The 13623-nt window shown below is 39.0% G+C and overlaps 1 protein-coding gene across 1 annotated transcript in view; it reads left to right on the top strand.

Annotated features, from left to right (window-relative positions):
- FGFR2 (fibroblast growth factor receptor 2) overlaps positions 1-7886 on the top strand; it is an 81291-nt gene extending 73405 nt beyond the window's left edge. The window contains 3 exon segments of the mRNA XM_010564670.1: positions 1448-1585; positions 2405-2510; positions 6246-7886. Coding sequence (XP_010562972.1) covers positions 1448-1585; positions 2405-2510; positions 6246-6410 — 409 coding nt within the window. The 3' untranslated portion in view covers positions 6411-7886.
- The last annotated feature ends 5737 nt before the right edge of the window (positions 7887-13623 follow it).

Genomic DNA, 13623 nt, shown 5'->3' on the forward strand with positions numbered 1-13623 from the left:
AAGAGTCTATCTAATTTGCTTGGCTTTTGACATACTCTGGACTTCCTTCAGGTTTAAAAAAAAAAGAGAAGAAAGAGAGAGAGAGAAAAAGAAGAAAAGAAAGTTCCTGAAAACTTCTTATAAAAATTTGTGCTAAGATTAGGTATAATAAAACATAGGCTGGATATAGTGGAAAAGTTTTCTCTGATTTTTAGAAGTGTTGTTGCTTCCCAGCGGTACTTCACATGTAGTAGGAAATCATTGGACTCTGACACTTCAAAATCTTTTAATACGTGCACAGAGTCGCTGGCTGATGCAACTGCTCAGGATTCTGCTTCCTATTGCAGTTTCCTAGGCCCATCTACAGTACTCGCGTGCGTTGTGCTTGAAGTAGACCTGTTATTTTTTATGCAATGCAGATGAAGATCTTATGTTTTTTATTTCTCCGAGAGAAGCTGTTAACTGTAAAGGGCTGGATGCTTCCCAGCACAGGTGTAAAAGGTTATGCGTGTCAGTACAGGGTTAAAAAGAAAAAGGGCAGGGTGGAGAAAATAAGAGGTATCTCCTCTTTCTTTAACCTGAGCGTACTTCCTGAGCTGCTCTCTCCTTAAGCATTTACTGAGGCTTTTCCTGCAATCTTTACATTACTTACAAAGGAAACTATATACACAGGTTAAGGGTGGATCAAACTTTTGTTTTAAAATAACATCTTGGCAAAATATTTAAGTGAATGTGAATTAAACCACTGGTTCAGGACTGAAAGTCAGTCTGAGCTCCTCAGCAGCCGGGGAGCGTGAGGATTTCAGTGCTGGAACTTGGAGACTCTTGGCCCTATGGTGGCTTTGAAGACGACTAAAGATAATATTATTGTAAGTTTGTGCAAACAGTTTACTAAAATACACCGCTGCAAAGCTGGGAGAGCTGCGGAGAAGCTCGGGAGCCAGTGCAAGCTGTGTGCTGTTGCTCACCTGGCAAAGCTGCCTGCCAAAGAGCCCGAGGTTGCCAGCAAGGCGTGATGAGGCAGGCTCTGGAGGAGGTAGCAAGCAGGCAGGAAAACTGGCTTAAAATTATCCTCCTTCATTTCCTAACAAAAATTAATTAAAAAACAAAAAACAAACAACAAAAAAGAAGAGCAGAGTGATGCAAAATTTTTTTTGTTTTGAACAGTCTGCTTTTTCCAAAATATTCTGCCACATAATTGCAATCCAGCTCAGCTGTGAGCGTTCTGTAAATAATTAAGCTGTGAAGACGCAGTTCTTTGCAGTAGCCCTGGAAACTCGGGTGCTCGGCGCACACCAGACAAAGGCAAAGACCGTGTTTGAGAACATGCTCAGGTCAGTTTTGTTCTATACACTGCATCTGATGCACTTCACAGATTGATGCCCGGGCAGGTGCTGATTTAAGCAATCTCGTAAGAGGGACTACTAAGAGGCAGATCTACTAACGGAGTTTTCTCTTTGCTTTGTAGTTGGTCATTTGGTGTGTTAATGTGGGAGATCTTCACGTTAGGAGGATCACCCTACCCAGGAATCCCAGTGGAGGAACTTTTTAAGCTGCTTAAAGAAGGGCACCGAATGGATAAACCTGCCAACTGCACCAATGAACTGTAAGGACCCTTATTTGCTGTACCAGGACCGCAAGGCACAAACTGTTCTGAATTCACGTGGTTAATACTACCTCCAGCAGAATCAAACATTTTCAGAATTACTTGACTCTGAAATTATGGATATATGTGTGGGTATAGATATGTAAAGAAAAGGTGTGAGAAGGTCTTCAGGAAATGTTTGACAGAAGACACTTCTTTACACACCTTGCTGTGATCCCACTGAAAAAAGAAGAGATCGTCTACAAGCGAGTCTTCGTCAGTGTTTTTACACCCATATTTGTTTTAGTTTAATCTCGTTAACATGAAAATTCCTAAATGGCACACATACCACTAATCATATGTAAGGTACATCAAGCTGGTTTTGTACACAACAGAATACATCTGGGAACTTCTGCATTAACACGCCAGTATCTCCTGGTGACGAGGGGAGAGTGTTGTCCCTTTCTGATATTTCAGCATAGTCCTTAACTATTTTTAATTTTTTTTCCCCCCATTTTAATTTCTTCACAAAGACCGCAATCCCTAACACGCAAAAATATTTAAGCATGTGTAATTTAATACCATTGAAATTCCTGGGATAGAAGGCTACAGAAATGGGTCCACAAAAAGGTAATTTAGACACTGGGCGAGAGAGATACAGGAGTAGAAATGCACCTTTGAGGGAAGGGAGTATTGCACAATTTTGGGAAAGTCAGTGGTCTATGTGTAGGGCTGTGGGTGCTCACTGCTTTACTTGTGATGAAGAACATTGTGTATGAAAAGGTTTACGAGAAGGACGCGTGATTTTAATTAAGCCAAGAAAATGTGTATTTCTTACAGCTATATGATGATGAGAGATTGCTGGCATGCTGTGCCTTCACAGAGACCGACTTTTAAACAGTTGGTAGAAGACTTGGATCGGATTCTCACTCTCACAACTAATGAGGTAGGTAAATTGTTTCCCTCCATAAGCTGCTGATCAGGACAGATGGTTCAGGAGACAGATGGAATTTATTCAATTATGAAATCCTGCTCAAGTTCTCTTCTTGTTCTGTTTGTCGTTGTCCTCTGAGGTTACACGCAGCTAAACTATGTATCCTATGAAATCCTCGGTTTCTTGCCATTATGCCTTGATTTATGTAACTAAACAGAAACACATCTTTAAAGTGTTTTTCTTCATTTCTCATTGCTTCTTTTGATGTTTTAGCATAGCAGTATCGAGGGACTACACGCAGCAGGTTGAGAGGCAATGTTTGTGTTTCAATACAAGTTTCATGTGAAGGAGAGATGTAGAGTTCATGGTGTTTTTCATTTATCGACTCAGTTTGATTCCCAGCCATGATATCTAGGTCAGAAGAGGAGAAATCGTCAATGGTAGATTTCAGATTATATGTCTGAGAGTGAATTAGGTTCACTGAAATAGCTCTCTGTGGAGGGAACGAGGACCCATGGGGAACATGTGAACAGCCATCCAATTATCCAAAGGTCCTGCCTCACACTGCTTCAGGTTGGGATATATGAATGCAAAAAGGTTTTATTTGAAGAGCATTCTTTCAGAGGTCTGAGATATTATTAGTTTTAGCAAGGAACACACTGATTAGGATATTCACACAGGAATCGGTTCTCTTATCACTAAATCACATGCATCTTTGAGGAAGATGATCACAAGTGATGGAAATGTTGATTCTTTTGGTGGAAACTTCTTTTGAGAGAAAATGCTTGGTGTCCCAGAAATATTTTACAAATCCCTATCATTGATTTCCTATCAAATGATATGTATAACAGGAGAAAAAAAAAAGAATTAAACTCTTACAGAGGAAAGTTGCAATAAATTGTTTTGACCATTTCAAAATAAATTTTTCAGGTTTGCTGTGATTATAGCACTTCTTTATAAGGGGGGGAAAGGTAGAAAAAAAAAATTTGGATCACTTTATATTGGTCCTCAACATTACTTTCTAATTTTTCAGAATTGCCGGAGAAATCAAAACCGGATTATTAAGCAGCATTAGGAAAGGCAGCATGCAATAGACATGACAGGAGAACCTAGTAAAGAGATGCCATTTTTAATGGTCATCGTTTGCCCAGTAGATCCGGTTGAAAAAGATTCTTTGGCTTCAGTAGCAGCTATATATTTATCTGGATTCTGGTTTTAAGGCTTACCCTAAAAAGTGGCACCTTCAGGAATGGCTCAGAGATGGGGCAGGAACGTGCACTCCTTTGGGAGCTGGTAATGCAGCTCTGCGTACTGTTACCGTTTTCCCCTCATCCGGTCCTGACTGCATCTTTTCCTGCCTAATTTATATATGATTTCACAAGACCGGTTGGAGGTGGGCTGGCTGCCACCGCAGAGTGCTGGGTGGCTTGGACTGGATATGCATTTGCAAATTCAAGAGGGAGGTTCTGGGCTGCAATTCTAAGCCTGGGAAAGGATATTGCTTTCTTTTTTGTGTGTGTTTAACCATCTTGCCTTCCCAATTCTGTACTGCTCATGGACCTGGAATGATCTCAAAGGTAACCTGAAAAAGCCTCTAGGGTTATGTAAATGACTTTAGACTAGAATCATAGGAAAAACGGCTGGAAAAAGCTCAGGAACACATCCAGTCCATCTGATCGGCCTACGGCAGGATCCACTATACGTTTGTCATTCCTGACAGATGTTGATGTAACTTGTCCTTAAAGATCTCCACTGCTGTATTTCTGCATCACCCCTTGACAGTCTATTGCTTTGTTTCGTTAGCCTTGCTTTTTTGAAAGTTTTTCCTAATCTCTAATATTTCAACATAAGCTATTGCTTTTGTCCTATTTACCCTGGACATAGAAAGCAAATTATTTCACTTGTCTTTGCAGCACATTTTACGTTCCTGAGAACTCATCATGTTCTCACTCACTGTCTCCTGAGAACTCCAGTGTGTCCTGTTTTCCTCCATAGCTTGTGCTTTTGAGACCTGTAATTTTGTGTAATCCACACAGTCTTCCTGAAGCGCAGGTCCTTTGTGCGTCAGTGTGACAATACTTCTGCTTATCCTCTCCACGGTGGCACTTTCCCTTTCCCCCCAGAATGCCACTGTTGATACAGGGTCAGCCTGGTTTACCTTTTTTACTCAAAAAATTGCTAGGGCAGCCAATAATATCTTCTTCTGCATTTGTGCAAGTAATTATTTCTGTTTAAATGGTAAAGTCTTAATCTTCTCCATGCTGAATCATCACCTGTTGGGGTGGGTTTTGTTGTTGTTTTTTCCCCCAAAAGCCATCCTCATGTTTCCCAGAGTAGCGTGCAATGTTTCCCCGATTGGCGTGAGCAGAAGTCACCAAGAGTCAGCCTCATGGCTGTGTTGTTCTATCAACACCAGGAACCATCCTGATACTGGAAACTTCTTATGCCCCTTTAAGTGACTCTGACCCTTGACATTGGATAAGGAGGCTGAAGAGGGGATAAGGATCCCATTTTCATACTGGATTCATAACTGAATTACATCAAGCCTTTTGATATGATGAGCCATGCCTGATATCCCCATGAGAAAGCCCCGTTTCTTAAAATACTGGAATAGTTTCTTCTTCTGTCTGTCTAGAAAATGCTTGATTATTACTGGTCACGTAGGACTGGTTTGCTAATGAATCAATATGGGTCAAGATTGTCCTCATGGATCTTCTGATAGATCCATATGGATCCAATAGATCCATAGTTCCAAAGTGACTTCTCTTGCTGCCTACTGTACTTGTTGGCATTTAAAACTTGCATTCCTCCCCTCTTTTAAAATGATAACCATTTTTTAATGATAATATGGTAATGATTGAATTTCTGACTTAAAAAAATATGTTAACCAAGAACTAAATTACCCCAAACCTAAGCACAGCAGCATAAAATACTGACTGAGGTGGAAGACTTGTCTCGTCAGTAGGATCATAACTTGTGGTTTAGCAAATGAAGAGATTGCATTTAAATGAATGCAGCTGCCTTTAGAAGTTGAAAGAGAAGGAACATTTCAAGGAGAAAAATAACTTTATTCTCCTGCCAAAACTGTTGTTTCTAGCAAAAGAGCCTTAACCCAAAACTTGGATTCAGCAGATATTATTTCCTTTTTTAATGACTGCTTTGGTCACGGCTACTCTGGGACACACACACACACACACACACACACAAATGTGTAGTGTAAAAAACCCAAATCTAGTGAATTTAATTTTGTTTTCTTTTCAGTTCTTTTTTGCACGTATGCCACTGCATGTTTAAACACAAATTTAATATCACAGAATATAAAACAGATATTCAAAGTGACCAAAGGAATATAAAGTTGGAAGTATCTTTCCCTCTCCAAATCATTACCATGTGCTAAAGAAAAATGTTTCTATTTAGGATGAAATTTCATTTTTATCATTGTGAGTGAAAAGTCCTCTTTTGATGTGGTTGGCATGTTTATTTCCACTGACGCGGCTAATGCTGGTGATGTTGGACTTCAGAAAAGTACCGTGTTATTGGTTTGTTTTTTCTTTCTCTATTCAAGCTCCTTGTTTTATGAGATATTTAAGCAACAGGCAGTTTTGAATCAGTTGTGTTACACAAATGAGTGTCGTTTTTAAACAGTCTTTTACCCGCTCTATAATTAAGCCAAATCAGAGCAGTGGTAATGTGTTATTGTCAGTTTTACTCACTGTCTAAAAATGCAACCTATTTCTTTTGTCATAGGAGTATCTGGACCTCAGTGGACCTCTTGAACAGTATTCACCCAGTTACCCTGACACGAGGAGTTCGTGTTCTTCAGGTGATGACTCTGTTTTTTCTCCCGATCCAATGCCTTATGAACCTTGTCTTCCCAAGTACCAACACATGAATGGAAGTGTTAAAACATGAGAAGAAATCATACAGAGGAGTAAAGAAACAAGAACATCAAGCTACCTACCATATACAAAACAAAAATCTTTTCTCCAGGACCTTAATGTTTCTGCTTGTACATATGAAATATGGGGGGGGAAAAATGAAAAAGGAAAAAAAAAAAAAGAAAACTTGGAGGAAAGCAGTCAGAACCTACATAAAGTATCTCATAATTTGCAACTTTTAAATGTTCCCAACAAAGAAGAATGTTTATGAACTGTGTCTAGATACCCATTGCTATCAATTTTCTGGCTTCCTGTAAGCTGCAACAGACTTTGTTTGTACAATGGACCAGTTGGACTTGAGGCAAACTTCGGGTCTGCCTTTCTTGTTTATTTTGTAATATTTGGAGAAAATATATGTTGGCACACACTTACAGAGCACAAACGCAGTATATAGGTGCTGGTTGTATGTAAATATATTCAAAATATGTATAAATATATATTATATATATTTACAATGAATTATTTTTTGTATTGATTTAAAAATGGATGTCCCAATCCACCTAGCAAATTAGTCTCTTTTTTAACAGCTATTTGCTAAATGCTGTTCTTACACAGATTTCTTAATTTTCACCATCCAAAGGTGGAAAATACTTTGCTTTCAGGGAAAATGGTATATCATTAATTTATTAACTGATTGGTAATGTACAAAACAGTTAATCGTTTATAGGGTTGTTGTGTTTTTGTAATTTAAATGGCATTTCTATGCAGGCAGCACAGAGAACTAGTAGATATATTGCTCAGACTTTACTAGTTTTCAGATCTTTAAAAAAAGAAATATTTACAGTATATAACTAATTTGGGGGAATTAAACTTTTGATTTATTTGTGTTAAAAACTGCAGTGTCAGATGATTATTCTTATCAAAACCAAATCCTTTAACAAGAAAGTCTTTTATTCTCAATACCTGTCACTTTAACAATTTAACTCTTTAGCAATGTTTCCCATGGCCAAAAAGCAGAATCATTCCACAAAAAAAAAAAAAATAAAAAAAAAGAAAAAAAATATTAAAGAGGGTTCCTAAAGTAAGGAAAGACATTAATTTGTCTATAACCATAGCAGAACGTACTGCTCTAAAAGGAGCTGAGCTTCTACCCTGAGTTGCACATGCATCAAATTAACTACAATTCTCTTCCCTGAGTTGGATAATAGGCTCCAGATCTTTTGGCCTGGATCTTTTGCCTTTTAGACTATCCCTCTATTGTAACTTAAGTTAAAAAGAGAGAAGTTGTTTATAATGACAATTTGCCATAGGAATATCAGCATCTTTTTAAGGGATTAATTCATGCTGACTCCAGTATTTCCTTCTGATCCATTCCATAACAGTAGGTATAGCACTGGCCTCTGCTAAAATATCACTGTTGTTTGTATCTTTTTACGGAAGTCTTGTGTTTTTACTCTCAGAACACTCACACTGATATGGCCATGCAATATGAATGCAAATTACACTGTTTTATGTGGTGGTGTTTTTTGTTGGTTTGGTTTTTTTTGCTGGTTTTTTTTTTTTTTTTTAAATTGGGTAAAAGAAGTATTAAAATCTGTTAACTTTTGTACTGACAATAAAATGTTTCTACAGATATTAATGTTAAAATTACAAAATAAATGTCATGCAGCTTATTTTTCCTAATCCTTTGTGTCATACAAAATGGTTTCCTGAACATCAAGTGATGGAATGCGTCCAGAAATGCTTCCTTTTGACCTTATCGTAGATCCTATATTACAAAGCAATTCTTTCAGGAATAATACTTTTGCCTCTGTCTTATAAAATGGCTGCTCATGAATAACATGGGTTATTTGAGTAAACATACGTACAATCCTTGGTGTTTGTGGGGTGGGACACTATTTGCTGGAAGATGGTTTAAAGTGTTCGTAGTATAGACATAAAATATATTCCCTTTGTTTAGTCAGGCTGTATCCTTTAATTAGTGAGGTTTCTCATACATACTGGAGAGGTTGGAGGACCGTTTGTATAGGAGATGATTGTAAAAAAATCATAACAGATGGAGAGAGAGTCATCATGGAAAGAATATGAAAGTTTGGGGTTTTTTTTTACTTGAAAACAGAAGGCAGACACACCAAAATAAGTAGTGCTTGAGACAGAAATGGGAACTTTATGGTCACATTACTGTTGCAGGTTAGCCAGAAAAGGGTTATTGAACCTGGTCTTCTCCACATGCTGTAAAAGTGCTCCAGACACCAAACTATTCTTTGGTTTCTTTTCGTCTCTTTCTAATTTGACCAGAAATCCCATACCAATCCCAAGAAACTTTCTGAAAAAAGTGCCTGTTAAAAGCTGGTGTTTTCCAACTAAGAATTATCTGATTGAAAAATTCCCACTGGCTCCACTAAAAAAATAACAATTCCCTTTCCCCACGACATCTATTACTATTAGCAGCAATGGTAGCTACTGTCTGACAGAAACCACAATGTTCTTAATGACACACGTCTGTTTTTAAGATTCTCTTAAAGGGTAGCGTAAGATCTTGACTCTTGCTCTGCTCGTATGGAAATGAATTTAAATGCATCTTTACTACTTTGATATCTTTTTAAAATAACAGTACAGAATCACTCACTCAGAAAAATGATGGGAAGGTGCTATTAAACAATGTAAACTTATTTGGTTACCCTGATTTTGTTTTAAACACTTTACTTGCTTTTCCTTCATTTTTGGTTCAGGTCTCAAAGATTTAGATTTGCACCTTGGAGATAGCCCACAGTTTCACAAATGTTGGCTGAAGTATATTATGCCGTTTTCCTATTTTATCGTGTAATCCCTGGATTAAGTTTTTATTCTTTCCTGCTATCTGAAGACTTTCTTCTCCATCGCTTGCTGACTAATTTCCTTCTATGAAAACATTGGCTCTAGAGCAGGGCACAGAAGCGCTCAGTTTCTGGGGGAGAAGCAGAACATCTTCTCAGGGGGGGAACTAGGCAGCAGAAAATAAAATCTGGCATTGAAATTTGTCTGAAGGGGAAATATTCTTTATTGCCGTGCCTACCTTTGGCTCTTTCGTGAGAAGAAGGGGTTAGGAATTTGGATTGCTACCTCATCTAAAAAGAAAGTTGCCATTAATAACAGGAGCAATAATGAAGAGTAGCATTATGTCAGGAAATTAATTTATATTGATGTGGATAATGAGGATTATGTTCCGTGTATCATCAGTTTCCTGCAGCAGCTAATTGTTTATTGTCCCCCCTTTTAAGTATCGATTCAAGTCAACTCTGCGTAATATATGAGAAAATATGGATGTAGAAACCAGGTTTGTTATGGCTGAAGTCCACAAACAAGTTCATATTGCCTGTTTTGTTTTGTTTTCCACTTTTTTACTATAATATAGCAAGTAGCATGGGCTATATACATCAGATAAGAATATAGTTTCTGTTCTATCACTTTCTGTTGATTTCGTATCATTCAATATCTCTTTTCTTATGCTTTTACAAAAGTAAGAGTTGAACTGTGTTCTGAGTTTCAAATCTGCCAAAGGGCGAGTAAGTTTACTGTTTTATTTCTGGAAGTAACATGAGCAAAGCTGTGTACAAAATCCACTAATTCTCATGTCTGGCCCTTGAGAAGAGAGCACCTGAGGTCTAGAGACCATCTTTTTAGTGAAAGATTCGGTGATCTCAAAGTAATTAAACCAAGAGAAGGTTAAGAGTTGTCGTGATCAGGTTATATAAACTGCTGTTAGGAGTAAAATACTTTTTAATAATAAAGGTCTCTTCCATAAAAGCCTGAAAGGTGGAGCAAGACCCATCCAGGCTAGGTGGAAAGGCACGCCTTTCGGTGGTGGAAGTAATCAGTGGTAGGAGCAGCGTACCCATCGATGGGTGCCATTGACCTTCCCTTGGTTGGAGCAAACGTGATCTCCTGTGGCTCGACAGTGAGCAAAATCCAGCAGTCAAGTGAGCCGGTTATAATGTTTCCTCCTGTCCTCATGGTCTGTGATGTGAAAGCTCGTGTCATGCAGATCCTGAATGGCAAGTTTTGGAGACTTTCCGTAGTCCAGAAAATTTCAAGTATGTGCAGAGTGGCTGCTTGAATCAGTGGCTGATTGTTACTGTTGAGGAAAGGTAAAGAACTGTTAGAAGACAAGTCCTTTAGCAAACCTTCCAGAAACCTTCATATGCTTTAGTTTCATTTGGATTTTTTTAAGTAGCCTAACATACTCGAGGGGAAAAAAAAGTTGCTATTCATAGAAGGGGAAAAAAAACCTAACCAACACCTGTTCTGAAAAGGTCGTCTGTCCATTCTGTAATCAGGAAGTTCTGTATCTGCATAATTTGATCTAATTATTATCAAATTATTTTATTGATTTTTCCACAGTAAATGTAGTAAGTCTATGTGACGAAGCATAAGTTACCTCCAACAGTTTGTGCTTGGAAAGAACGTCAATCCTTCTGCACCTGCAAATACGTCTGTATTTCCGAGCTTTTGTCGCTGTGAGTCCTGAATGTTACAAGCAGCTTAAATGCGATAGAGTTTGTAAAGCAAGTCATCTTTTTTATCCCCTTGTACCTATGCAAAACTCCTATTTACCAGATTTGCCATGAAACTCCTAAAGGAGAGAGAAGATGGAGGCGGTCCTTCTCTTCACAAGGATGCATGGAGACAGAACAAGGGGCAAGAGGCACCCGTTGCTTCAGGGTATTTCTATCTGGACTTTAGAAACAATTTCTTCACTGTGAGACCACTTGGACACTGGGATAAGTTGCCTAGAGAAGCGGTGGAATCTACTCAAGATTCAAGATATTCAAGATATTCAAGACTTGGCTTGACAGGACTGTGGATAACCTAATCTAAGGCCCTGCTTTCAACACAAGGTTGGCCAAGATGATCGCCGGGGTCCCTTCCAGCTGCAACTTTTCTGGGATTTGCAAATCTGCATTATTGGCCAAGGTAACCCAGGTCTGCAGAGGAGTTCTGGAAAGCTGCACTGGCTTGTGTTGGGGTAGTCAGTGGGATGCAGTAAATTCAATTTAGTGATGCATTTAACAGGAGAGAGATCCCCCTCTATTAAGGCATTTGGATTTTTGAAGTCAGGTCCTGGTTTGCTTTTGATTATCGCAGCTGGCCAAAAATTTTCTGATTGAATTCCTATGCAGTGGAAAACACTGTTTTGTCAAAAGTTTTCTAAAGCACGAGTGTCTTGCAGAAGATAAAGTATTTTGACCTTGTCAGAATGACATGACCCTATCAGAGTCATCTTGTCAGAAGGAAATGAAGTCATTTTATGTTGCAGCTATTTAATAGTAGACAGTAATATATAAAGTCAAAGTAGGAATTAAGTATTTTGATTTTTATCGAAACAGAATTGTTAGACTATCTGACACCCAAGAACTGCAAATAATTGCACTTTTAAAATGTTGTCTTTCTAGTTCAGGCTGATGATGAGTTTTTCTCCCAAGTACCAGAATTTCTTGAGGAATACACTTCTACGTACCAATGATGTTTATATTGCTTAGAGCTCCTATCAATATTTTGACAGGCTTTTCCCTGATGCACCAGCTATTGTCCCCTACAACCAGACAGCTGTGAGTGAGGCCAGAAGCCAGTATATCTCAGGAGGGTTTGTGAGGACCCTGGTACCATTTCCACTGACCAGCACCATGTGCTTGGACCAGGTCGCCTCCCCTGAAAGAGTGAATTACTGGGCAAGCTTTTCCAAAGCCTCAAAGGATTTCCAGGGAGGACTAATATTTCCTTGTGGCAGAGGAGAAACTCATCTCTTCTGTTATGGCATCGTGCCTTTGAATTGTCTGAGGGGGTAAGGAGAGAGTGGAGAAATAGGACAGCAAACAAGAGTCCCGGTGTCACTGCTGTCTGGAAGAATCTATGGCCCATTATACTGGAATCAAAGTGAATTACAATTTATGGAAAAAAGAAAAAAAAATCAATACTGCCAAGGACTGTTTTAAAGACATCTCAGAGAAGGTAGCCAAGGTGCAATATTTTGTCTAGACGTGTTTCCCTGGCACAACTATAATTTTTTTTTAGGGCTATTCAGCAGTATACGGTACTTTCTTTTCCAAAAGTTTGTTGCCACAGAGATGCATAAACTGGCAGCTGAATACTGCTGTATTGCTAAATTCAGTAAGCGAGGGATCTGCCATGGGAATGATGGTTTGGGTGTTCGGAAGAGCAGGCTACATCCAGGTCTGGAAAGAGTGGCTGTGACGCTACTGGAGAAAATGGATTTGTACCACATCATGCCTGAATTTCAAGCGTTCTGTGTTAAGTCCTAAGCGCCAGAGCACTCGAGAGAGGTTTGCCACCATGAAAGGTTAGTGCCAGCGCTCCTGAGGACGCTCTGACCACACGTCCCTGCAGCTGACCTGCCATGAGGTTTCCTGAGGAGAGCAGTTCAGCACCGTGGCAGAAGGATCTTTTTGTTCTTTGCTCGACCAGCTTTTTTTTGGAGAGGATAGGACAGAGCCCACGATGTGCAGTTTCTGCCAGTGCAAAATTAGTTCGGAGATGAGGGACCTTTTCGGTGCAACCTTGGTACTGGTGGTGCAGAAGATGCTTGCTGGGGCCTTCGGCCAAAGGGAGATCGATGGTCTGCCGCAAGAGAGCAAGACACTGTGAGAAAAGGGGTGAGAGAAGAACACTTGCGCAGTTGGCCTTGGCTCTTAATTCAAAGTTTTTCCTTATGAAACTGCTCATTTTCTCCTCATCAGCTCCAGGAAGCCACCAACCCAAATGCCTCTTTGCATTCTCCTGGGGAGCTGCCAGGGGTTTGAAATGAAACTGCCAGCATGCAACTTGCCTGGCACGTCCAACTTCTCTGAAGCATTTTCTTTCATGAATAATCCCTCTTCTTACCAGTCTTTTTGACTGTATTTAATTTACTTTTAAATAAGATTTTTTTTTTTTAAAAGTATTTGGATTTTCAGGTCACAAGTTTGGGAAAAAAAACCCCAAACCCAAGGTTTTCTGCTAGGGAACTGTAAGTAATAAAAAATTTGCCTGTATATTTTTCCAAATTAATATTTTCTCTCTCATTTAAAACTTCCAAGATTTGTTCCCTGAGAGCTGTTATAATAAATCATAGACTTCTCCAGCTGATGTAATCCAAGACTTCATTCATGTCAGAGGAGACGTAATATTTATTTATCAGCTGGTCAATGAAGTATGATCCATTGGTTTGTTTTTTAATGTTCAGGAGCCCTTTTTTGGTATTTTTCAGGAAA

The sequence above is a fragment of the Haliaeetus leucocephalus genome, unplaced genomic scaffold (assembly GCF_000737465.1).
Source record: "Haliaeetus leucocephalus isolate CR32 unplaced genomic scaffold, Haliaeetus_leucocephalus-4.0 Scaffold184, whole genome shotgun sequence".
NCBI classification, from domain to species: Eukaryota; Metazoa; Chordata; class Aves; order Accipitriformes; family Accipitridae; genus Haliaeetus; species Haliaeetus leucocephalus.